The 23,811-nt window shown below is 32.3% G+C and overlaps 3 protein-coding genes across 7 annotated transcripts; 2 read left to right on the plus strand and 1 right to left on the minus strand.

The window, feature by feature from the left end:
• The first annotated feature begins 1,628 nt into the window (after positions 1 to 1,628).
• On the plus strand, positions 1,629 to 4,051 carry LOC105790266 (putative 4-hydroxy-4-methyl-2-oxoglutarate aldolase 3). Its single transcript, XM_012617770.2, has 2 exons — positions 1,629 to 1,893; positions 3,295 to 4,051. Exon 2 carries the CDS (start codon positions 3,305 to 3,307, stop codon positions 3,803 to 3,805), a length of 501 nt encoding a protein of 166 aa, XP_012473224.1. The 5' UTR covers positions 1,629 to 1,893; positions 3,295 to 3,304; the 3' UTR covers positions 3,806 to 4,051.
• Positions 4,052 to 5,105: 1,054 nt separating this feature from the next.
• LOC105790264 (COP9 signalosome complex subunit 6a) lies at positions 5,106 to 10,859 on the plus strand. Of its 5 annotated transcripts, none has more exons than XM_052635338.1 (10): positions 5,106 to 5,612; positions 5,708 to 5,796; positions 6,027 to 6,120; positions 6,513 to 6,574; positions 6,682 to 6,757; positions 6,884 to 6,976; positions 9,631 to 9,731; positions 10,139 to 10,194; positions 10,293 to 10,380; positions 10,545 to 10,859. In XM_052635338.1, exons 1-9 carry the CDS (start codon positions 5,288 to 5,290, stop codon positions 10,372 to 10,374), a joined length of 978 nt encoding a protein of 325 aa, XP_052491298.1. In that variant the 5' UTR covers positions 5,106 to 5,287; the 3' UTR covers positions 10,375 to 10,380; positions 10,545 to 10,859. The 5 variants fall into 5 exon arrangements, with proteins under 5 accessions (XP_052491298.1, XP_052491299.1, XP_052491297.1 ...); XM_052635339.1 differs by lacking the exon at positions 9,631 to 9,731 and adding an exon at positions 7,375 to 7,475 and having other exon boundaries at positions 5,116 to 5,612; XM_052635337.1 differs by lacking the exons at positions 9,631 to 9,731; positions 10,139 to 10,194 and adding exons at positions 7,375 to 7,475; positions 7,880 to 7,935 and having other exon boundaries at positions 5,121 to 5,612.
• A 5,543-nt stretch (positions 10,860 to 16,402) lies between these two features.
• On the minus strand, positions 16,403 to 18,070 carry LOC105790268 (scarecrow-like protein 18). The gene has a single exon (XM_012617774.2). The coding sequence runs from the start codon at positions 18,033 to 18,035 to the stop codon at positions 16,722 to 16,724; it is 1,314 nt and encodes a 437-aa protein (XP_012473228.1). The 5' UTR covers positions 18,036 to 18,070; the 3' UTR covers positions 16,403 to 16,721.
• Positions 18,071 to 23,811: the final 5,741 nt, after the last annotated feature.

A 23,811-nucleotide genomic window follows, 5' to 3' on the forward strand; every position in this document is an offset into this window, starting at 1 on the left:
ATGACTAATTTCTTAATTTTTGTAGTAGAGATGACAAAATACAATTCGATTCCTAATATAGGAGAATCCCTAATACTCTTACGAATAATCAAATTGGCATTACTTTTGTCGTTAAGAAGTGCTTTTGAAAGGCAAAAGTGACACTAGGGGATGGCAAGGCTCAGGCTTCCTAAAATTAGAAATATTATTTTTGGTACTTTAAAATTTATGAAAATTTAAGTTAGTATATGATAAAAATTATATTTCATTGAAATTGAAGATTTTCAACATTTAATATTTAAAATGTATTTGATAATCATTTTAATTTTTATTTAATATAAAATTAAAAAAGGTTGAATAAGATAAATAGGCAAGTAGCTACTTATCTCTTAACGTAAAAAACATTAAGTTTATTTTATTTTATTGAAAAATTGAAATAATTTTTGTTTAAAAATTAAATTACCATATTTATTTTTCATCCAAAACTATCCAAAATAATATAAAATATAATATTAATAATATTAAAATAAAAATAAATAATCTTTTAAAAACAATTGGCTTTTTAATTTAAAAAATATAAATTATTAAAATAATAAAACTATATGTTTTAGCTCTCGTAAAAAATATACAATTTAATTTCATCACATAAAAATTTTGTTTAGCTTTGACCTTGTTGAAAAGTTTTGTCAGAAAAAATGTTGCGAAAAAGGTACCTTTTAAGTAGTAAGTATTTGACATTGTAGCTAAAATTTACACTAGAAAATTAAAATTTTATTTTAGACATAATATTAGAAATGAAAAGGAAATAAATTAATTTAATAATATTTTAATAAATTAATATAATTATACATGAACCGGTGCAGATGGTAAATTTCTCCTTACACTCTTGAAAAATTGTAAAACATTTAAATTATGCCCTCCAAATTTTTTAATCATAAATGGTTTCAACATTCATACAAACGTAGGGTAAGGGGCGTAGCTAAGGTATTAGACATGGGCTTTGGCCCTTCTAGGTTGATGGCACAATTGCAATCCTAATCCTTTTAGGGATAAATCTCAAAATTACACAGGAATTTTGGTTCAATGTGCAATGTTATACATGAACTTTGATTTTGACCAATTTTATACATAAAATATTATTTTAATATAATTTTCGTAAATTACTAACACAATTATTGATATAACAATTTGAGTGATTATTTTGTAACCTTTCATAATTGAGTTATCAAATTTCTTTTTACTAATAATCGGGTGACTACCAGTATAGTTTACCCAAAATTTTATTTAAATCATTTTAATATAATTTAAAAAATATTTTCTTTTAGCTTATATCTCAATCCATCGTGATACAATTCATAGCTTTCTACTAAGAGTCCCTTTGGATGGGTGTTTACCTCTAGTACGATGCGTTTAGCTTTTTTTTTACTCAGATTATAGTATCGCTACAATATTTAATCTTACTGCCACCACTATTTTTACACTAATCGCAAATAAACGCACCACTATGTAAAGGGTCCTAAATTTTCATGTAGAAAATCATATTTCATTAATTCAACCAATTAGGCATAAAATCTTGATGGATCGGATCCCACCATCTGAATTCAAGCCCATCCGACTGATTTTTAGGCATATCGGCCCAAAAGATAATACCGTCGGCCGTGACAGTGGTGTGCGGACACACGTTGTCAGCAAAACTACCAGCGGGCACGGATAACTAAGACCTTATCATCTTCCCCTTTACCCGTCGCCTTCGGCTTCGCGATCCTTTTGTCTGTTTTCTTTAGTTTTCTCTTTTTAAGTTTCTCATGGTCTGTACAATTATACTATATCAATATACAGAGCAAAGACCCAATCGATTTGAAGATCAGCTGCTTCGAAATTCAGATAATTGTTTGTGCAGCTGAGATTGATACAGTAAGTTCATTTGATTCTCTGATCTGCTGGTTGAATTTTGGTGACTTACCGTTTAGAAGTATTACTTTATGGTTTTGCAGTTTCATTACCATATATATATATATGCATATATTTATTCTCTCTGTACATAGAATTTAAGTTTCTCAGTAAAGCTGATCATTCTTTATACACAATTTGAAACATTATCCATTGGAAGTTTATTAAAGAAAAAGAAAACAAGAGATGGTGATTACATTTAATGGAAGTAATGGAAACAAATAACCTTTTAATCCTGTTGAAGGGAGGTCGACTCCCTCTTCAGGTCAAGATTTTGTTTCCCGAATTTGTATAGTGCTCGGGTGATTGAGGCAGCAGGTTCATTGGAGCGGGAGCTCCTCATCGAGATGAACTACGCGCGATCACCTTTCAATGAGATGTGAGCATCCGCATTTCGGAGGTTTGAACTCATGCCCTACCATGGGCAAATGTTCTCGTTTTCTATAGTAGGTGAGGCGCTTCCGATTTGTGAGCCACATTTCTTTAGTGTTTTCTGGCTCTCGTTAAAGTCGAGAGACAAAATCTTGATCTGCGAGATATTTCAAAGATTTCTATCGAAGGTGTCGGTTTTATACTTGTTTTTTAATTCTCTATGTCCGTTTTATTATCCATGTTCGGGATTCGTGATTGTTGTTTTCGAGGTTCAAACCTACATCCCCTTGAAATGCAATGTGTTATTATTATAGGCAACACTTGTTGGTTGGTAGTGTTTATATTTTTGTTAAGACCGGGGTTTCATTATTGAAACACATGAGATCTTGATGATATGTATATATATATACACAGATTATTTCATTCACTTGTAACTGTATTTTGTTTGAAGATTGTCTTTGTGGCTTGTTTTTTGCTAAATATGCACCGATAATGTTGATCCTGGATGTTGCAAATAGTTAGATCTAGGAGAATCTAGAAACTAATTAGGACTTAAACCCTTCAATTGATTTTTCTCAGTTATCATCGCTTATTTCTTTGCAACATTTTGATATTGGATGAAAACATCGAAATGTTTATTGTTGAAGTTAACTAAGTCATTGGTTTAGTGGCAAAAGATCTCCGTTGGTTGAAATTAGATCCTGGAATCGTCACGACATATGACCGCCTGTTTTATTATTGATGCTTTGAAAACCAAATGCTTTAACATCTGGAGTACTTCGGTGGGGTGCGTTAGGGGGGAATTATTGGAGGAGCGACTGTTAAGTTTTGAGACAACTTTACTTTCTAACTTATTCTGTAATATGCTCTATGAATGCATGGCAACGAGTTCAAAGGATATGCTGTACTGTATGTGATTTACTTAAAGTATTTCATATGATTCATCTTTGCCTGCTTGTTTTAGCCTACAAATGAACTGAATATGCCCTGCAGGAAAACATATATGGCTGCCTTTGCAACTGCCGAGGCCTGTGATTCAAACACAGCGCTTTTGGCAAGCGGTGAACTGCGTGCTCTAGAACCGATTTTCAAGATATACGGGCAACGTCGTTCATTCTCAGGACCCATTGTAACACTCAAGGTGTTTGAGGACAATGTCCTGGTGAGGCAGCTTCTTGAAACCCGCGGTGAAGGAAGAGTTCTAGTCATAGATGGCGGGGGAAGCAAAAGGTGTGCTTTGGTCGGAGGAAACTTGGCGCAGTCGGCTCAAAACATGGGTTGGTCTGGTATCATAGTGAACGGGTGCATTCGAGATGTGGATGAGATTAATGCATGCGATATCGGCGTCCGAGCATTGGGATCTAATCCCTTGAAATCAAATAAGAAGGCAATTGGTGAAAAGCATATCCCGATCAGCATTGCCGGAAGCTTAATCCGTGATGGCGAATGGTTGTATGCCGATAGTGACGGCATTCTTATCTCGAAAATGGAACTGTCTATCTAAAGCAGTAGTCCTTACCTTTCCGAGCCAATAAGGTGACCGATCAAGTTCTCAGTCACCGGATCGTCATCAGCCCAATTGTGAGTTCTTTAGTTGGATATTGATTATGAACATGATGATATTTCTTGTTTTTTAACGTATTTTCACTTTGGTACACAATTATAGTCATATTGTTGAATGTAGAGACCATAAAAAAAATGTAGAGACAATGCGGTTTATTGAGCAAATAATCAAGCCATGATTTCAAAATTCTAAAGCATTTAAAACCTTGGAGGACTAAACTTATAAATTTACAAACAAATACCCTTGAAAATTATCTTCAAAAACACGAAGGGTCAAATGCTGCCATTGTCAAATGCTGCCATTAAAAAATTATCTTCGAAAACCCTTTCGTTTCTATTTTGTCGTGAGATCGAACAAGGATGGATTTTTTAAAATATATATATTTTTACCTTTGTTTTTTTTTATGACAGAATTTTTTTCAAATTTTAATGTGAAATATGCATTAAATTTAATTTATTGATATAATTATTATTAACAAAAAATCATATTTAAAACTTGATTTAAAATAGGATCATTTTAAATATAATTAAAAAAGGATTTTAAAATTCAAAAATTATGTCAGAATTTAAAGTTTTTATATATGCTCCCGTAACATAAAAATGGAGTATATAGTAATATCTGATACTATAATGTAGATATTAAAAAAATTGTTAAGATTATTTATTTATAAAATTTTAATAAATGAAAATATATAAAATATTAAATATTAAATTATAAATAATATAAATATTTTAAAAAAAGAAATAATAAGGCTGAGCTTAAAATAGGTTTGGATAACTATTTATAAACATGGGCAAATTTGAATAGAATTTTAAACCCATGTTTCAGGCCAAACTAGATTTAGGCAAGCAGAAAGTGTAATTAATATCATGCTTAAACTAATGTTATCTAAACTTGGTCGAACTGGCTGGACGTACATGTTAGATCGGAATTGGCCAGGATAATAATTTGTAGAAAGGTTTTTGGACTGATTGAGTCGAGAATCGGTTGGACCAGTTCAACCAATCTAAAAAATCGAAAGAACCAAACAAAATTTAATATTTTCTTAAATTCTATTAATTTTTTAATGATTTAATTTAATCGAATCGTCTGGACGGTTGGTTGAGAAATTGGTGATCTAATTAATTCGACCATTGATCCAATATTAAAAAATTTGACTTAACCTCGGCACAAAACTGACTTAACTGAACTCATGAACACCTTTGGGCTTAAACTGGGCCGTGCGAGTCACCGACATGTAAACAGTTGTAATTATAATGGAAAAGTGGGCTCACTCGTTTGTTCAGTAGTATCATATATAAATACCCAAAAGGAAAAAGAAATATAAAAATAAAAAAAAGTAAATTGCGGAGACTTAAAAGAGTGCCGAAGCCGAAACCGTCGACTGGTAAAATTAAAGAGAAAACAAGAAAAGGGGTAACAATGGCGTCATCGTCGAGCAGCGGCCTCACCTTCAAGCTTCATCCGTTGGTAATCGTAAACATATCGGATCACTACACTCGTGTCAAGTCTCAGTTGAGCCTTCCTCCGTCACTCACATCCACCTCTTCCGCCGCCACCTCAAATAATAACAATAACAACAGCAACGGTGGCGAAAACAATCAAAATCCACCGCCTAGAGTCTACGGTTGCGTCATAGGTGTCCAAAGAGGTCGAACCGTCGAGATCTTCAATAGCTTCGAGCTTATTTACGATCCTTCTACACGTTCCCTCGACCGGTCCTTCCTCGAGAAGAAACAAGAGCTTTGTATAATTCTGTTCTATTCTATTCTATTCCATTGAGTCATTTATTTATTTTAGTTATGGATTTAACAATGTGTTTAAATTATTATATTTTTCCAGATAAGAAGGTTTTCCCTCACTTTTATGTTCTTGGATGGTACTCTACCGGTAGCGATGCTCAGGAATCTGATATGCATTTCCATAAAGCCGTATGTTTTCTCAGTCATTTTCCTCGCTTGTTAAAATTTAATTAAATGATTTTGATTTTTGAATTTCATCAGCAAGCATTGATAGAACATAGTGATTAAATCCAGTATTTGCAATTACTTTATAATGATTTTTTTTTTTAATTCTCATATGTAAACTATTTGTGATGGTGATCTTGTTGAATCTTCTTCTTTATGTAATGCATTTCAACACTAATGATTTTCTGTTACAGTTGATGGATATTAATGAAAGCCCTCTCTATGTGCTTCTAAATCCTGCAATCAATCCTGCCCAAAAGGATCTTCCCGTCACAATTTATGAAAGTGGTATGTAGCCTTTCTTAATTTTTGAAAGATTTGTTGAGTTTAGTTGATCTGGTCTCAATCTAATTGGTTCCTTCATTATTGTTTTTTGTGCCCTATATTTGCTAATTTGATTCATTTATGTTAACTTCCCCAACCCAAAAAAGAAACCCTTATCTTGGAGTTATCAATTCATGCTCTTGACTATAAATTATTTCTGACTAATTGTGGAAATCATACTTATCTCCTATTGAAGGAAGTCCATGGACTTGATGTGTATTAGACTAAATTTCATCTCGATGAGGATACACAATGTCTTTCTCTAGTTTATGGCAATTTTGATGAACTTTATTTTTCCGGTTATTCTTTGGCAATAACAATTACTATTCTTCTTCTTCATCATCTCAACATAAAAGAGCTGCATGTCATAGATGGGGTTCCACAGCTTATTTTTGTCCGTTCAAGCTACACAATTGAGGTTCATACTTGTCGTTCTTACCTACCTGGTTTTCTTTTAATTTTCACCAATTTGGATTTGCTGAGATCGCCTTTTTTTTTGTTCTGTTGGGGGGGGGGGTGTTATAGACAGTTGAAGCAGAAAGGATCTCTGTGGATCATGTTGCCCATCTAAAGCCATCTGGAGGTTCAGCAGCAACTCAATGTAAGCTTGCTTGCTTGTAGCATTTTCTGTCAAAACTGATATTCGTATTTGATCGAAGCCCCTTTTTTTTTGTATTTTATGATTATCAGGGAATTGTTTATGTTTGTATGTTTTTCCTGCATCCAGTGGCTGCTCAGCTTACCGGTATACATAGCGCCATCAAGATGTTGAATAGCAGAATCAGGGTGCTTCATCAATATCTTGTTGGAATGCAAAAAGGTATTTGCCCATTCCTTGTAATTGTAGTACAAATTAAATTTAGTTGGAATTATGTTAACATTTGAAAGGTTGTTTTGACATTTCTTTAAGAAAAGAAGCATATATTTGTAGAGGCGTATGAAAGCTCTAGACATAGAAAATACTTCAAAATAAGAGTATAGCTTTTCATTTTGTTATGAAGTTTTGAAGACTAGATTTGGACTTGTCCTGCATTTTTTTAAAGATATAGACGTCATCATTGATTGTCTTTATGATTATGACCAGTCATTTCTGATTTCCCATTGATGTTGGATAAATTACTTCTAGAGGATAAGCTATGACTAAGTTTCATTGGTATTTGGGCTATTGTGGATCAGGCGTCCTGAGTTAATGGTAATAGAATTTGTTCCCTGTTTCAGGTGATATTCCTTGCGAAAGTTCACTGTTAAGGCAAGTATCAAGCCTCCTCCGAAGGTTACCTGCAATTGAATCAGAAAAATTTCAAGATGACTTTCTAATGGTGAGCCGTTTTTAGAAAAAAGGAAAAATCTTTTCGAGCTAGTAAAGTGCCGCTAACTGTAATAACAAGGTAGAGTTGTTTTCTACCTATTGTTGTGGGGGATGTTTTGATTCTTCTAGCCAATTTGTCATTATCACCTTCAAAGTGTGCCATTCTAAAATGGACCACCATCCCCTCAAGATGTTAATCCCCAAACTGAAGTACCAGTTCTTCTGCGAAGAATTGGAAGACCAATTTATAACTTGAAAGCCTGTTGGACTTTCAGTCATATTATGGTGTTGGGATCTACACAAAACTGGTGCTTTTGAAAATAAACATATTTTTAATGTTAGGGCTAGTTTCACTTTGCTTTTGAAAACTGCGGTTTTTATCCTTTGATCACTAACAATTTTTTTTCTGTGCAGGAATATAACGACACATTATTGATTACTTATCTTGCTATGTTCACTAACTGTTCAAGGTAAGATTATGTGTACTTTTATGAAGAAACTTGATCTTTTCCATATGCTTTTGGTGAAAGATGGAAGTGATGGGATGTTCTATTCTACTATTTTCCAGCACAATGAACGAGCTGGTCGACAAATTCAACACCACATACGATAGACACAGTCGAAGGGGTGGCCGGACTGCTTTCATCTGAGTTTTGGTAAACCTGATGACTCTTTTTGTGCATAGCACATAGGTTCCTTGCGAGATTAAAAAAAAATAGTTACGAGAATTAGATGCTTCTCACTTTGTTTGTTATTATTCATTTCTAGTTTTTGGATTTTTGATTGGAGAGATTGGTGATGATGGTGTTTCTGTTTGCAGTGTTTTTAAACTCAATTTGATAACGGAAGAAAGTGATATGATTTAACCGGTCAATTGGATAGCTCGTGTTGGTTTCGAATTTAGTTAATTTGGATTTTAAAATTTTCGAATCATGGAACCAATGTATCTTCTGTTAGTTTTACTCAATGATGTTTAAGTCAGGCTGGATTGTTAGGTTGGACTGGAAATTAGTTGAGCTACGAGTCTGGAGAAAGTCTTTAGATCGGTTGACTTGAGAAGTACGGATCGGTTGAAATGTGTAAAAATTGATTGAATCAGATTTTATTTTTCTTTCTGACTAATTGTGGAAATCATACTTATCTCCTATTGAAGGAAGTCCATGGACTTGATGTGTATTAGACTAAATTTCATCTCGATGAGGATACACAATGTCTTTCTCTAGTTTATGGCAATTTTGATGAACTTTATTTTTCCGGTTATTCTTTGGCAATAACAATTACTATTCTTCTTCTTCATCATCTCAACATAAAAGAGCTGCATGTCATAGATGGGGTTCCACAGCTTATTTTTGTCCGTTCAAGCTACACAATTGAGGTTCATACTTGTCGTTCTTACCTACCTGGTTTTCTTTTAATTTTCACCAATTTGGATTTGCTGAGATCGCCTTTTTTTTTGTTCTGTTGGGGGTGTTATAGACAGTTGAAGCAGAAAGGATCTCTGTGGATCATGTTGCCCATCTAAAGCCATCTGGAGGTTCAGCAGCAACTCAATGTAAGCTTGCTTGCTTGTAGCATTTTCTGTCAAAACTGATATTCGTATTTGATCGAAGCCCCTTTTTTTTTGTATTTTATGATTATCAGGAATTGTTTATGTTTGTATGTTTTCCTGCATCCAGTGGCTGCTCAGCTTACGGTATACATAGCGCCATCAAGATGTTGAATAGCAGAATCAGGGTGCTTCATCAATATCTTGTTGGAATGCAAAAGGTATTTGCCCATTCCTTGTAATTGTAGTACAAATTAAATTTAGTTGGAATTATGTTAACATTTGAAAGGTTGTTTTGACATTTCTTTAAGAAAAGAAGCATATATTTGTAGAGGCGTATGAAAGCTCTAGACATAGAAAATACTTCAAAATAAGAGTATAGCTTTTCATTTTGTTATGAAGTTTTGAAGACTAGATTTGGACTTGTCCTGCATTTTTTTAAAGATATAGACGTCATCATTGATTGTCTTTATGATTATGACCAGTCATTTCTGATTTCCCATTGATGTTGGATAAATTACTTCTAGAGGATAAGCTATGACTAAGTTTCATTGGTATTTGGGCTATTGTGGATCAGGCGTCCTGAGTTAATGGTAATAGAATTTGTTCCCTGTTTCAGGTGATATTCCTTGCGAAAGTTCACTGTTAAGGCAAGTATCAAGCCTCCTCCGAAGGTTACCTGCAATTGAATCAGAAAAATTTCAAGATGACTTTCTAATGGTGAGCCGTTTTTAGAAAAAAGGAAAAATCTTTTCGAGCTAGTAAAGTGCCGCTAACTGTAATAACAAGGTAGAGTTGTTTTCTACCTATTGTTGTGGGGGATGTTTTGATTCTTCTAGCCAATTTGTCATTATCACCTTCAAAGTGTGCCATTCTAAAATGGACCACCATCCCCTCAAGATGTTAATCCCCAAACTGAAGTACCAGTTCTTCTGCGAAGAATTGGAAGACCAATTTATAACTTGAAAGCCTGTTGGACTTTCAGTCATATTATGGTGTTGGGATCTACACAAAACTGGTGCTTTTGAAAATAAACATATTTTTTAATGTTAGGGCTAGTTTCACTTTGCTTTTGAAAACTGCGGTTTTTATCCTTTGATCACTAACAATTTTTTTTTTCTGTGCAGGAATATAACGACACATTATTGATTACTTATCTTGCTATGTTCACTAACTGTTCAAGGTAAGATTATGTGTACTTTTATGAAGAAACTTGATCTTTTCCATATGCTTTTGGTGAAAGATGGAAGTGATGGGATGTTCTATTCTACTATTTTCCAGCACAATGAACGAGCTGGTCGACAAATTCAACACCACATACGATAGACACAGTCGAAGGGGTGGCCGGACTGCTTTCATCTGAGTTTTGGTAAACCTGATGACTCTTTTTGTGCATAGCACATAGGTTCCTTGCGAGATTAAAAAAAAATAGTTACGAGAATTAGATGCTTCTCACTTTGTTTGTTATTATTCATTTCTAGTTTTTGGATTTTTGATTGGAGAGATTGGTGATGATGGTGTTTCTGTTTGCAGTGTTTTTAAACTCAATTTGATAACGGAAGAAAGTGATATGATTTAACCGGTCAATTGGATAGCTCGTGTTGGTTTCGAATTTAGTTAATTTGGATTTTAAAATTTTCGAATCATGGAACCAATGTATCTTCTGTTAGTTTTACTCAATGATGTTTAAGTCAGGCTGGATTGTTAGGTTGGACTGGAAATTAGTTGAGCTACGAGTCTGGAGAAAGTCTTTAGATCGGTTGACTTGAGAAGTACGGATCGGTTGAAATGTGTAAAAAATTGATTGAATCAGATTTTTATTTTTTCTTAAAGATTTATTTAATGGAACTGGACGGATCAATCGAACCGAATAGACCAACAAACTGATGGCCTGACCAGTTTGGTCATCGGTCCAATTCTAAAAATTTTGGTTTTTTAATTCTTAAAATAATTTTTGAGGTTCGTAACTGTGTATCTCAATAATATCGTCTTTTGGATTAGTTTGAATTACTTTTATGTTTAAGTTATTTTAAGTTTAGATGATTTTATAATTTTGAATTAGAGTTATTAATATTTATACATTTATGATTATGGGGTTGGATTAGGATTATTATAAAATCTGAAAATGAAGGACACAATGAACAGAGTGGGCGGGCCTGGTCCTGTCACTGCCAACTCTTACTTCATGGTTTACTTGCTGAGCACGCCCTCATCAAACCTAATTATCTTGGCATGTCCCTATAACCCCCCCTATCTTCCTACCTATATGTTCCTTTTCCTTCATATTTTGGTGCGAAATGCGATGCTACTATTACTTTAAATCTTCAAATAATTCACCCTAAAAGAAAATAAAAACTCATACGAAATAATTCAGAATATTTTAAAAAATAACAAATATTGATATGATAATGGTTTTGTTTTTGTTTTATATTCTTATTATAAAATATTACTCTAACGAGGCTTGAAAAAAATGTTTTAAAGTTTCAACTGAACCTTTTAATAAAAATTTATTTGGTTTTTATATAATTTTTATAAATATATATTTCATATATTGTTTTACATGTGTATCATATAATACTAAACTCTTCTGGTTGTAAAAGTATTATAGAAGTTCTTGGACTTAGAGTTGGATTATATTTTGTCTCTTCTATTAAAAAAATAAGCAAATGAATCCTTATATGTTAGATCAAACAATAAATCAGTCTTTCTATTGAAAATGATATCTGTTTTCTTGTTAAAAATCAGTCTTGTACATGTGGTACATTTTGTATAACTATTTTGATTAATTATAATTACACTAGTTTTAGCAATAGAAATAGATGAAATTTTAAATAAAATAATCAATTTACTTTTTAATTTAATTTTAAATAAAAGAATAAAATCGACTCCTAATACGAAACTTACATAATACTTTTACCTTCCCCAATTATTATTGTTAGCTCTACTACAAACATATCCGAAGATTATAATTAAAATCAAATTATTATGATTAAAATATATCCAAATAAAATTCACGATTAGACTTAAATTAAAACAGAATCTATATACAATATCGAGACTTGAGTTTGAGACACCAACATTCTCATAATATCAAACTTTGACATTTTAACCAGGACTATTCTTAATTTATTCTTAAATTGTGGGTATTTTTTAATAAAGAAAAATTATATATATATTATAAAAGGTGAGGAAGATACCCTATCACTATATCCTTACAAAATTAATACTATATATAAGAAAGATGGAACTTTTCACAGAAGAATATCCTCATGACCTCATCGCATCTCATGCAAAAAAACCCATCATTTCCTCTCTATATTATGTTTTTCAACCTGCTTCGCAATGATTATTATCAGCTAAAAGAAGTAAAGAAAGAAAATAAACAACAATCTAAACATATAAAAGAACAACTTAAGCTTTTCTCCATCATTGACTTAAATTATGCTTAGTTCATCAACAGAAAAATTTTCCAACATCATTGCGAATGAGTGAGCTGATTTGCACATTCAGCCTCGTGAGTTTGAGTGTACTTACATATTCTTTTATTTAAAAATTTCAGAAGTTTATATATAAAATAAATATTATATAAATAAAAGAAATAAGTTGACTCGTTTAAGTATGTGTGGTTATTATTTTAGAACTAAATTGAAAAGTTCATTGGGATTTCGATATAGAATAAGAGTTGATTCGTTTGGGTGCATGTAGTCATTATTTTCAAAACTAGACCGAAAACTAGTTAGATGTATCAATTTAGAATAAAGGGTTGACTCATTTACTATGCGCAATCACTATTTTCAAAAGTGAATTGAAAATCAATGAGTTAACTTGTTTAAGTTAAAATAAATGATTAAACTAAATTACTCATGAATTTTTTTAATTTTTATGTTTTAAAATAATTTATTTAATTAAATCAACTAAATCAAAACCTTCTGGGTGGATTCAACGAAAAACACCGAGGACCATAAGGGCGAGCTAAGCAAAGGAGAGGTTACGTCTAAAGAGGGAATGGAAAGATGGATGGATGGAACAGAGTCTGTCATGCGGCCATGCCCATGCGTGCAGTGCAACCAAACCCACCCCCACCCTACCACCCCTCGTTTTAGCTCTGTGCAACAACGCCGCCTCAACACGCAAAACCTTAACTGTGCGCACACGTTCTGATACATATATAATAATATTTAAGGCGTCGTCACCCTCTTGTTACCATCTTATCACTGTCAGCTACCTAAACCCCCCCTCCCGGATACCCTTATGTCCCAACATTTGTATCCTTTCTATTTCGGATCTAATCGAGTCGAATCATAAACACAAAAATATATATGAAATCAAAATATTGCTTAAAAGAGCATTTGATTAAATAAATATATTTTTGATGTCAACTCAAAACTTGTTTATATTTTATTAATAATATGAATACAAACTTAATTATTAATTATATTTTATTATATTTAATCTTTCAATCTATTTAATTTTAGGGTTTTATTTGATACTCTCTATTTTGGAAAGATCAAACCTATTTCATTTAAACTTTTCATAATATATATGTTTTGAGAGAATACACAATCAACTAAGACAATAACACATCTATTTATCAAAACCTTTTAATAAAAATTTATTTGGTTTTATATAATTTTTATAAATATATATTTCATATATTGTTTTACATGTGTATCATATAATACTAAACTCTTCTGGTTGTAAAAGTATTATAGAAGTTCTTGGACTTAGAGTTGGATTATATTTTGTCTCTTCTATTAAAAAAATAAGCAAATGAATCCTTATATGTTAGATCAAACAATAAATCAGTCTTTCTATTGAAAATGATATCTGTTTTTCTTGTTAAAAATCAGTCTTGTACATGTGGTACATTTTGTATAACTATTTTGATTAATTAAGTAATTACACTAGTTTTAGCAATAGAAATAGATGAAATTTTAAATAAAATAATCAATTTACTTTTTAATTTAATTTTAAATAAAAGAATAAAATCGACTCCTAATACGAAACTTACATAATACTTTTACCTTCCCCAATTATTATTGTTAGCTCTACTACAAACATATCCGAAGATTATAATTAAAATCAAATTATTATGATTAAAATATATCCAAATAAAATTCACGATTAGACTTAAATTAAAACAGAATCTATATACAATATCGAGACTTGAGTTTGAGACACCAACATTCTCATAATATCAAACTTTGACATTTTAACCAGGACTATTCTTAATTTATTCTTAAATTGTGGGTATTTTTTAATAAAGAAAAATTATATATATATTATAAAAGGTGAGGAAGATACCCTATCACTATATCCTTACAAAATTAATACTATATATAAGAAAGATGGAACTTTTCACAGAAGAATATCCTCATGACCTCATCGCATCTCATGCAAAAAAACCCATCATTTCCCTCTCTATATTATGTTTTTTCAACCTGCTTCGCAATGATTATTATCAGCTAAAAGAAGTAAAGAAAGAAAATAAACAACAATCTAAACATATAAAAGAACAACTTAAGCTTTTCTCCATCATTGACTTAAATTATGCTTAGTTCATCAACAGAAAAATTTTCCAACATCATTGCGAATGAGTGAGCTGATTTGCACATTCAGCCTCGTGAGTTTGAGTGTACTTACATATTCTTTTATTTAAAAATTTCAGAAGTTTATATATAAAATAAATATTATATAAATAAAAGAAATAAGTTGACTCGTTTAAGTATGTGTGGTTATTATTTTTAGAACTAAATTGAAAAGTTCATTGGGATTTCGATATAGAATAAGAGTTGATTCGTTTGGGTGCATGTAGTCATTATTTTCAAAACTAGACCGAAAACTAGTTAGATGTATCAATTTAGAATAAAGGGTTGACTCATTTACTATGCGCAATCACTATTTTCAAAAGTGAATTGAAAATCAATGAGTTAACTTGTTTAAGTTAAAAATAAATGATTAAACTAAATTACTCATGAATTTTTTTTAATTTTTTATGTTTTAAAATAATTTATTTAATTAAATCAACTAAATCAAAACCTTCTGGGTGGATTCAACGAAAAACACCGAGGACCATAAGGGCGAGCTAAGCAAAGGAGAGGTTACGTCTAAAGAGGGAATGGAAAGATGGATGGATGGAACAGAGTCTGTCATGCGGCCATGCCCATGCGTGCAGTGCAACCAAACCCACCCCCACCCCTACCACCCCTCGTTTTAGCTCTGTGCAACAACGCCGCCTCAACACGCAAAACCTTAACTGTGCGCACACGTTCTGATACATATATAATAATATTTAAGGCGTCGTCACCCTCTTGTTACCATCTTATCACTGTCAGCTACCTAAACCCCCCCTCCCGGATACCCTTATGTCCCAACATTTGTATCCTTTCTATTTCGGATCTAATCGAGTCGAATCATAAACACAAAAATATATATGAAATCAAAATATTGCTTAAAAGAGCATTTGATTAAATAAATATATTTTTGATGTCAACTCAAAACTTGTTTATATTTTATTAATAATATGAATACAAACTTAATTATTAATTATATTTTATTATATTTAATCTTTCAATCTATTTAATTTTAGGGTTTTATTTGATACTCTCTATTTTGGAAAGATCAAACCTATTTCATTTAAACTTTTCATAATATATATGTTTTGAGAGAATACACAATCAACTAAGACAATAACACATCTATTTATCAAAAAAATTTAAAAATTTCAAAGGAATATTATTTTGCTAATAACTATATGATTATCTGGAGCATCAAATATAAACCAGCTTTCCAACAGAAGCATAGAACCGTAGGATGACAAAAATTCATGAAATCAGCTAAAGGGAATTGGATGAAAAACGAATAAAACAACAAAGGCTACTCAACAAATGGATATATTGAGAGCAGTGATTGATTGTTTAACAAATGTTTAGCATACGAGAGTGGTCCAAAATGGAGCTCCACAGGACACGAGAGATCCCTAGCTAGGAGGAGGGGTATTTGAAACTTGCATGGGCATGAAGGAGGCAAAGTCCCAGCATAAAATCCTCTATTTTGTGAACTTTTATGGTTTTGTTGAGGGGACATAAGGCTGAAATTAAGGTAACCATGCAATCTCAAACACAACAAACAAGCATATCCCCCCTTACTTAATTCCACTAAACAAATAACCCCCTTGAAAACCTACCCATCAAAAGGAATTTTGGGGAACAAAATACTAAGGTCTATCACTCTTTCCTATACTTTAATCACAAAGAAGAAAAGACAGCATCAAATATTTAATTTTTTTTTAAAAAAAGAGCACAAATAAAAAGAGACAAACAATCCCATATGATGGTTCAAAAGTTTGAAACTTTTTTTTCTTTCTCTCAATGGAATAAATTAAGGTATTTTTGGCAAACATTAGTGGATTTAAAGAAAGATCCCTTTTGGTTACACAATTTAATTAAAAAGCAATAAGATTTAATGCTATATAAAGACGAAAAAAGGGGGGAAAAAACCCATTATGTCAATGTATTTCGTTACCCGATCCGACCCGACCTGGGTTTTTGAAGATGGAGGAACACCATGGCCTTAGCTTCCCTTGAAAGAGATGTTTCTTGCAAAAGAATTTTTCATGCAACGTATATGCTATAGCCATGCATGCATAGTGAGGGTTTTGGGATTTGATTTTAACGTCACTGTAACAGGAGCTGGGTTAAATGTATATAGCTAGCGCCATGAAGATACAGAGAAAAGGGGACGATTTTGCCAACCTAGGAAAAAACAATTGTTGACAATTTGAAGTTGATAACCCTCAGAAGGATAATGGAGTCTAAGAAGAAGCTTAGCTTGTGAATGTGCAAATGGACTCAATGGAACATTGATAAACCCTGAGCTTCTAAGGATCACTTCCCATGTCTCCAATCTCTCGTGCCGCTCTCTTCGATTCTCGCCTTCGGCCGCCACTATATCGACTATTTCCCGGCCGAACCATATTTGTTCCACCGCGAGTCTTTCTCGGCTATTAGGCGGCAACGTTGCTTCCAAAGAATCAAAGATGGCGGTGTAATAGTCCAAGGCCTCAACGAACCTTTGTAAGAAGAGTGGGTGGTTGTGGTTAGCTTCCCTTTCGGCGACGGTCACCACGGTGGGGTTTAAGGCCTTCATGTGGTGGAGGAAGAGACGGATATCACGAGAATCGTCTTTTAACAACCGTTGGAGATACAACATGCAGTTAACAGCTAGTGCCTCGTCGGGTAGGATCGTGACCATGGAAGTAAAATTAGTAGCTATCCATGTTGGATCTTCATTAAGGACTAAAAGCGGGTGGAACTCGAACCTGAGACCTAATGATTGTGCGAATTTGAAAAGACGGTCGCCGGTTCGGTGAAGAATGTTTAGATCGTGTCCGGTTCCAGTAATTCGAAGCATCGGCGGTGGGTGGTGAGTGTTGGCTGATCGTTCCGCTAACGCTTGCATCAACGGCGGCCATTGTACACCTTGCATGATGTCGAAATCAATAATATGTATACATTGTTGCCCTACTTGTATAGCTTCAAGAATGGCTTGATTAGCTGTTAAATGAGCAAATCTAATGAACGGAGTTATTTGATTCAAAGAAAGATAACATGACTGTAACGACGGATCAATGTCGTAATTCACCGGACCGGCGGTACTCGTTATCGGAAAGCTAATATCATTCATCATCCTCATCAAGCTCGAACCTGCAAGGCCATGGTGGTGATGGTGGTGGTGAAGACGATTGATTCGAAGAGAAAGCGCTCTAACAAACTGGTAAACGATCCGCTCGATGGAGTCGCCAGAAGGCGATGACGAGGAGGATAAAATAGACAAAAGGCGAATGGCAGCCGGGAAATCAGATTGAGAAACAAGCTCCGCGCAACTGATAAGTAATTGACGCATCTTTAACGGTGGCTGCCGCCGCTGCTGACGGTGTTGGTGGTGTAGATCTGAAGCTACGAATAAAAATAAACCCTCTTCTTCTTCTTGATCAATGAATGGTGAAATCAATAAACTCAACATAGGTGTGTCAAATCAGTAATGAACACAAAGCTTGAAAACCGATATATATACATACGTATATAAGCAAAAACTATAGCAGATGCTATATATATATAAATAGGGATATGCTATAATGCTGAGATAGGGGATATATAAGGACAAAGGAGTAAGGAAGTGGGGTCTGAAGAAGCTTAAAATTGTGGTGGTTATAGTTTAGGGTTTTTTAACGTAAAGTTAGTGATGATGATGATGATACAGAGAGAGTTCGTATGATGGAACATTATCTGCCAAACAACAGGGAACCAAACTGATACTGGTAGTAGTCACTAATGCAAAATAGTAGGCCTAGTGGTGTGTTGATATCCCCCCCCCCCCCCACCCCAAACAATATAAATAATATATGAGATTAATTATGGGGGCTAATTAATGGCAAGTTATTGACTTTGTTAGTATTTCTTAATTTGGAGTGTTTTTAGGGTTTGAATATTATAAGTTTTGTTTATTATTTTGAAAGTTTTAAAGTATTTTATTTGATTATAGAAAGTAAATCATCGAAAATGATATGAATCTGAAATAATTTGAATATGAGGTGATTTAAACTCAAAATGATCTTAATAAGTAATTTGAAATGATTCGAGTTTAAAGTGATTCGAAACCCTTTAATGAACTTACCATAAAATCTTGAATAACTTGAACCAACTCGAACTAAAGTGATTCGAAGCCCAGATTGACCTTGATCATTTCAAATTTAAACCTAACCTAGTTTTACCATAAAAGTTAATGGCTCGAACCCATCCAACTCAACGATCTAAAATTGAAATGATTTGAAACCGAAATAATCTAAACCCCAGATGACCAAAACTCGAAATGATTCAAACAAGTAACTTGAATTGACTAGAACTCAAAATGATTTGAAACTTGTAATGAACTTACCTAAAAGAGTCGAGTCTCGAACTAGAATGACTCAAACTAAAGTTACCCTAAAATTTTAAGCTCGAACTTAACCCAATCAATTTGTATTTAAACTCGACCTAACTCAAATTTACCATAAAAATCAACAATCTGAACCTAAATTAACAACTTGAACTCAAAACGATTTGAAATTTGAAATGATCTGAACTTGAAACAACTTGAAATCAAAATGATCTAAACAATAAACTTGAAATGATTTGAACCTAAATTGATTAAAACCTAAAATAATTCAAAACCCGTAATGAGCTTATCCAAAAAAATCCAATACTCAAACTCGAATGACACAAACTCAAATTAACCCAATTTTAAATCCACCTGAATGACTCAAACCAAAATGATCCCTCGAAATTGATACAACCCAAATCTAATTCCACCCATACAAGTCTAGTCTCCTTGTCATCAAACTAAAAGCTTGTTGGTTCTCAATAAATGAGTGGAAAATCAATCTCAACAACATTGATTCATAGTTGTATTGCTTAGGAAAGAAATTGGTTTGTACTTTGAATACTATACTAGGCGTTACTAATGCATGGAAAATGACTCGCATGTTCCACCACTATACATTTAGTACTATAGACTAGAGGAATTAATGCTCACAAGTAGAGCCGTACGTCTTTAATGCCTAATCAGGAAACGCTACATCTACAAACAAAACAATCAACCCTAAACGGTGTTCATTAATCGAAATGGTGCGATGGATTAAGTTGACATGATATTATACATATGTGATAATATATTTATCGTATAAAATTTAAGAAATAACAGAATTTAATGATTAGCATTTAGATTAGGACCAAAGTTTTGAAATTTGAAAAATATAAATACTAAAGTTGCAACTTACGCACAATTAGCCCCACAACCCAATTTAAACTTAGTTGCTTTTCTTTAATCCGATCATTTTAGTCTTTATATTTTTGAATTTTGAAAACCCTAATTCAAATTATAGCCATTAAATCTATTAAGCGAAATAATGTACCTCTTTTGCGAGTGCTATATAGAATTAGGAAGTTGATATGATATTATACATTCTGATAGTATGTTTGTTGCATAAAATTTAAGAAACAACAAAATTTAACAGTTACCATCTGGGCTAAGACTAAAATTATGAAATTCAAATAGTATAAAAGCTAAAAGAGATTATAAACTACAGAAACTAAACTCGTAACAAACATATAATACAAAAATAATGTAATAGTTCTAGGTAAAAGTACCATGGAGACTCATGTACTAGGGTCAGATTGTATTTCGCCTCCTCTACTAAAAAATTGAATAAATTGGTCTTTATGCATTAGATTAAAGAGCAAATTGGTTCTGTTAAAAATTTCATCCATTTGTAATGTTAAAAACTGACGTGGTTGACGGAATAACCAGACAGTGAGACGTGATGTACCACGTATATCGCATTTTGACGTATAGTAACTAATTTTTAATAGTAAAAATGGATAAAATTTTCAACAAAAGAAATAGTGAGATAAAAAACAAAATATAATTAGACTCTTTATATAGATACTTGTACCATAATTATATATAATTAATCAACTAATTTGTGCTTTAAAAATAAAAATGTAAGAAGAGGGTACGAGAATGTTTTTACACATAGATAGAACAAGAGACTTTAGAGAGAGAATAGGTGTATATATATATATATGTATAGGCAGAGAGATAAAACAGATGGAAAAAGAAAGAAAATGGAAAAGACAAAGAGCAGGGTAAAAGAGAAGGATATTTTGATCCCTCTTTTTTCTTTCTTCTTTTTCTCTCTCACTCACACTGTCTGCTATAATAAATTCAAGACACGCAAAGCCTTAAATGCGGAATTACATTACATATGCGGCACTGCCATTTTAACGCTGACACCTGTTTTTTCCTTACTTGTCCGCTTCTTGGATTCGCTCACCTCACCCCCACCCCCCTCCACCAACCCCACCCCCCTCTCATGTATGCTTCTTGGTCTCTTTCAAGCTCTCCTTCGCCAAGGATGAAAATGAATCATCATATCTACATTCTACAATGGAACATTGGGTTTTCGTTCTTTTATTAAAAAAAAGAAAAAGGAGTTGACATTTAACAACAGTGTATATGTTTATGATGCATGCAATGGGCAATGGGCAATGGGCAATGGGCAATGGGCAATGGCTGTATTTTGTTTTGCTTGAAACACAGTCACTTACTTGCTGGGGAAGGGTATCAAACGATGGCCATTTTGGTGTCAGCATTCAGTATAAAACAGTATTCAGAGAAATTGGTAATTAGCACAAGCAACCCCTCTCTCCTCATTGTGCTTCAAAAGGGGTGGTGAGGGGGGTTCCACTCTTTTTGTCCCCATTGGCATTAGGTTGTGACCACGCGCACGTGCGTGTAAAATGGCTGCTTTATTTCCATTTTTATGAAGCAGCTGGGGTACAGTTACAGTAAGCAGCATTAGAATTTTGGGTAGCGTATAGCATCTTCACATGCAAATGAATGAGAGAGAGAGGGGCATAGATAGCAATAAGTGAAAGGTAAAAGAGTGTTTGTGCAAGTCTAATGGCCAAAAAGGCAAATCCCAGAGACTACTTTAATGTTGAAACCATGCATCCATTTCCATGGAACATCACCTTTCCTATTTATTATTATACCCTTTCTCTCTCTCTCTCTCTCTCACACACACACACACACTCTCTCTCTTTTTTTAATGTATATTCCTTTTGATATCTGGATTTGATGTCACACTAAAGAGAATTATCATGTTATAGAAGATAGGCAAATTGTTGATTGTTAAAAGCATATTAACTAATTTAATGATTGTTGGGTTAAGTAATAAATAAGTGTTCAAAATCATCGGAGTCTAGAAATGTAATTTCACCATTTTAATAGTTTATATCTTTATAGTTTTTAAGGGATTAAATTAAAATTTTTATCATTTTTGGAGGCTTATAGTATAATTTTACTATTACTAATTTAAAATTTTATAAATTGTAAATGAGCTTACATGAAAAATTTTCTATTTTCTGGGGGCTGAGGCCTTGCTGGCCCCCTTGGCTTTGCCACTGTTAAAAATAATAAATAGGTAAGAGCTACTTATCACTTAATGAAGAATACCCCATGCTACTCGGGTCAGAGCGTAAGCTAGTGATGCTTTCGGCCACTGGACTATCGCCATCTTAGATTTGGCACTTCACCGCTTCGCCTAGAAGCACGACGCTTTTATTGCTGTCCCACAACCCCGTTAAGTTAATTTACTTTATTTATTTATTTTGAAGACCATCTTATTAATTATATGATCATTTAAATTACTTATTTTATTTAAGATATTGAATTCGAATTTGTTCTCGATTTAGTATTTATTTTTTAGATTTATAATATTTATATTTATTAAGCGTATACTTTATTCCAAATTTTTAATATGTATAAAATCTAAGGATACAAATGTAAAATAAAAACTTTCATAATTTAAAATTTAAAATTATAAAATAATTTAATTATATTCTATGCTTAATTTTAAGCAACATACCAAACAGATTTCATAATTCAAATTCAACAATTAACCTTTTAACACTTAAAATTTTCAATATTTAATTTTCAATTTATCAAGCAACACTTAAGTTTCAAGTTTGAATTTTATAGATAAACAAAAGTTGGAAGAGCTTGCCGATAAATCTCTAAGAGTTAGATTACATTTTATCTTCTCTACTGAAAAAATAGGTAAATTAATCCACGTACATTAGATCAAAAAGTAAAATAGTTATTCTTGTTAAAAATTTCATTTATTTCTACTGTTAAAAACTGAAACAACTGACGAAATAATGCCATAGGTGTACTTCATGTTGACGTACAATAATTGAGTTTTAACAGTAACAATGGTGAAATTTTTAACAAAAGGACCAACTTACTTTTCGATTTAACGTATAAAGACTAATTTAGCCATTCTTTTAAGTATATGGGAACCTCTATAATATTTTTATCCATAGTAGAATTATTTTAGTTCAATTTTCATATTGTTTTAGAGTAAATTCTAGCCTTCAAGCTATTTTTTTATTAAATTGCAAATGGTGAAAATTTAAATATTGAATTTAAATTATAAAATATTTGTATATTTTTAAATTTAAATGTGGAATATAATTAAAATATTTAATAAATGTAATTTTTAAAATTTTAAAGGTAAAGTGTTTAAAGGATAATATTAATAGAAATAAAATAAAATAAGAAAGTTTTTTTTTTACGTTAAGTGATAAATAACTTCTTATCTATCTATCATTTTCCACGCTTTTCTTTGAAAAAAATCTATTATTTAACTTTTTATTATAAATTATCAAAAGTACTTAAAATTAATCTCCTGAAAATAGAGATAAATATTAACTTTGTGCATGAACTTTAGTCAAATGTGTAATTTAATACATGAATTTTCATTTAGTATAGTTATACACATGAAACTTAAATTATGGTTCGTATCTATAAATAAAATTTTGATTTTGATTCAATTGTGGAAATATATACATTTATTTTATCTTTGGATTAATATAATTGTTTGTGTATGCAATATGCCAATCTAAGATGGTGCTAATTCGATAATGTTGCTAGTGATTTGTAAAAACCGAATCGAATCAAAATTTCATGTACGAAATCACAGAAAATTAAAGTTTATGTCATACATTAAACATTGAATCAAAATTCATGTATAATTTTAATATTTACCCTCTTACTTACAAATTTTATTTTATAGATTCACGGGTGTTGTAAGGATCTTTTTCCCCTATAATTTAAGGGCTATGGCAAGACAGTAAAGCTGAGCTTCACGGAATAATGATGGTATGATACTATGTTTATTTATTAATTAAAGAAATGA

Source organism: Gossypium raimondii, chromosome 8 (genome assembly GCF_025698545.1).
Source record: "Gossypium raimondii isolate GPD5lz chromosome 8, ASM2569854v1, whole genome shotgun sequence".
Lineage (NCBI taxonomy): Eukaryota > Viridiplantae > Streptophyta > Magnoliopsida > Malvales > Malvaceae > Gossypium > Gossypium raimondii.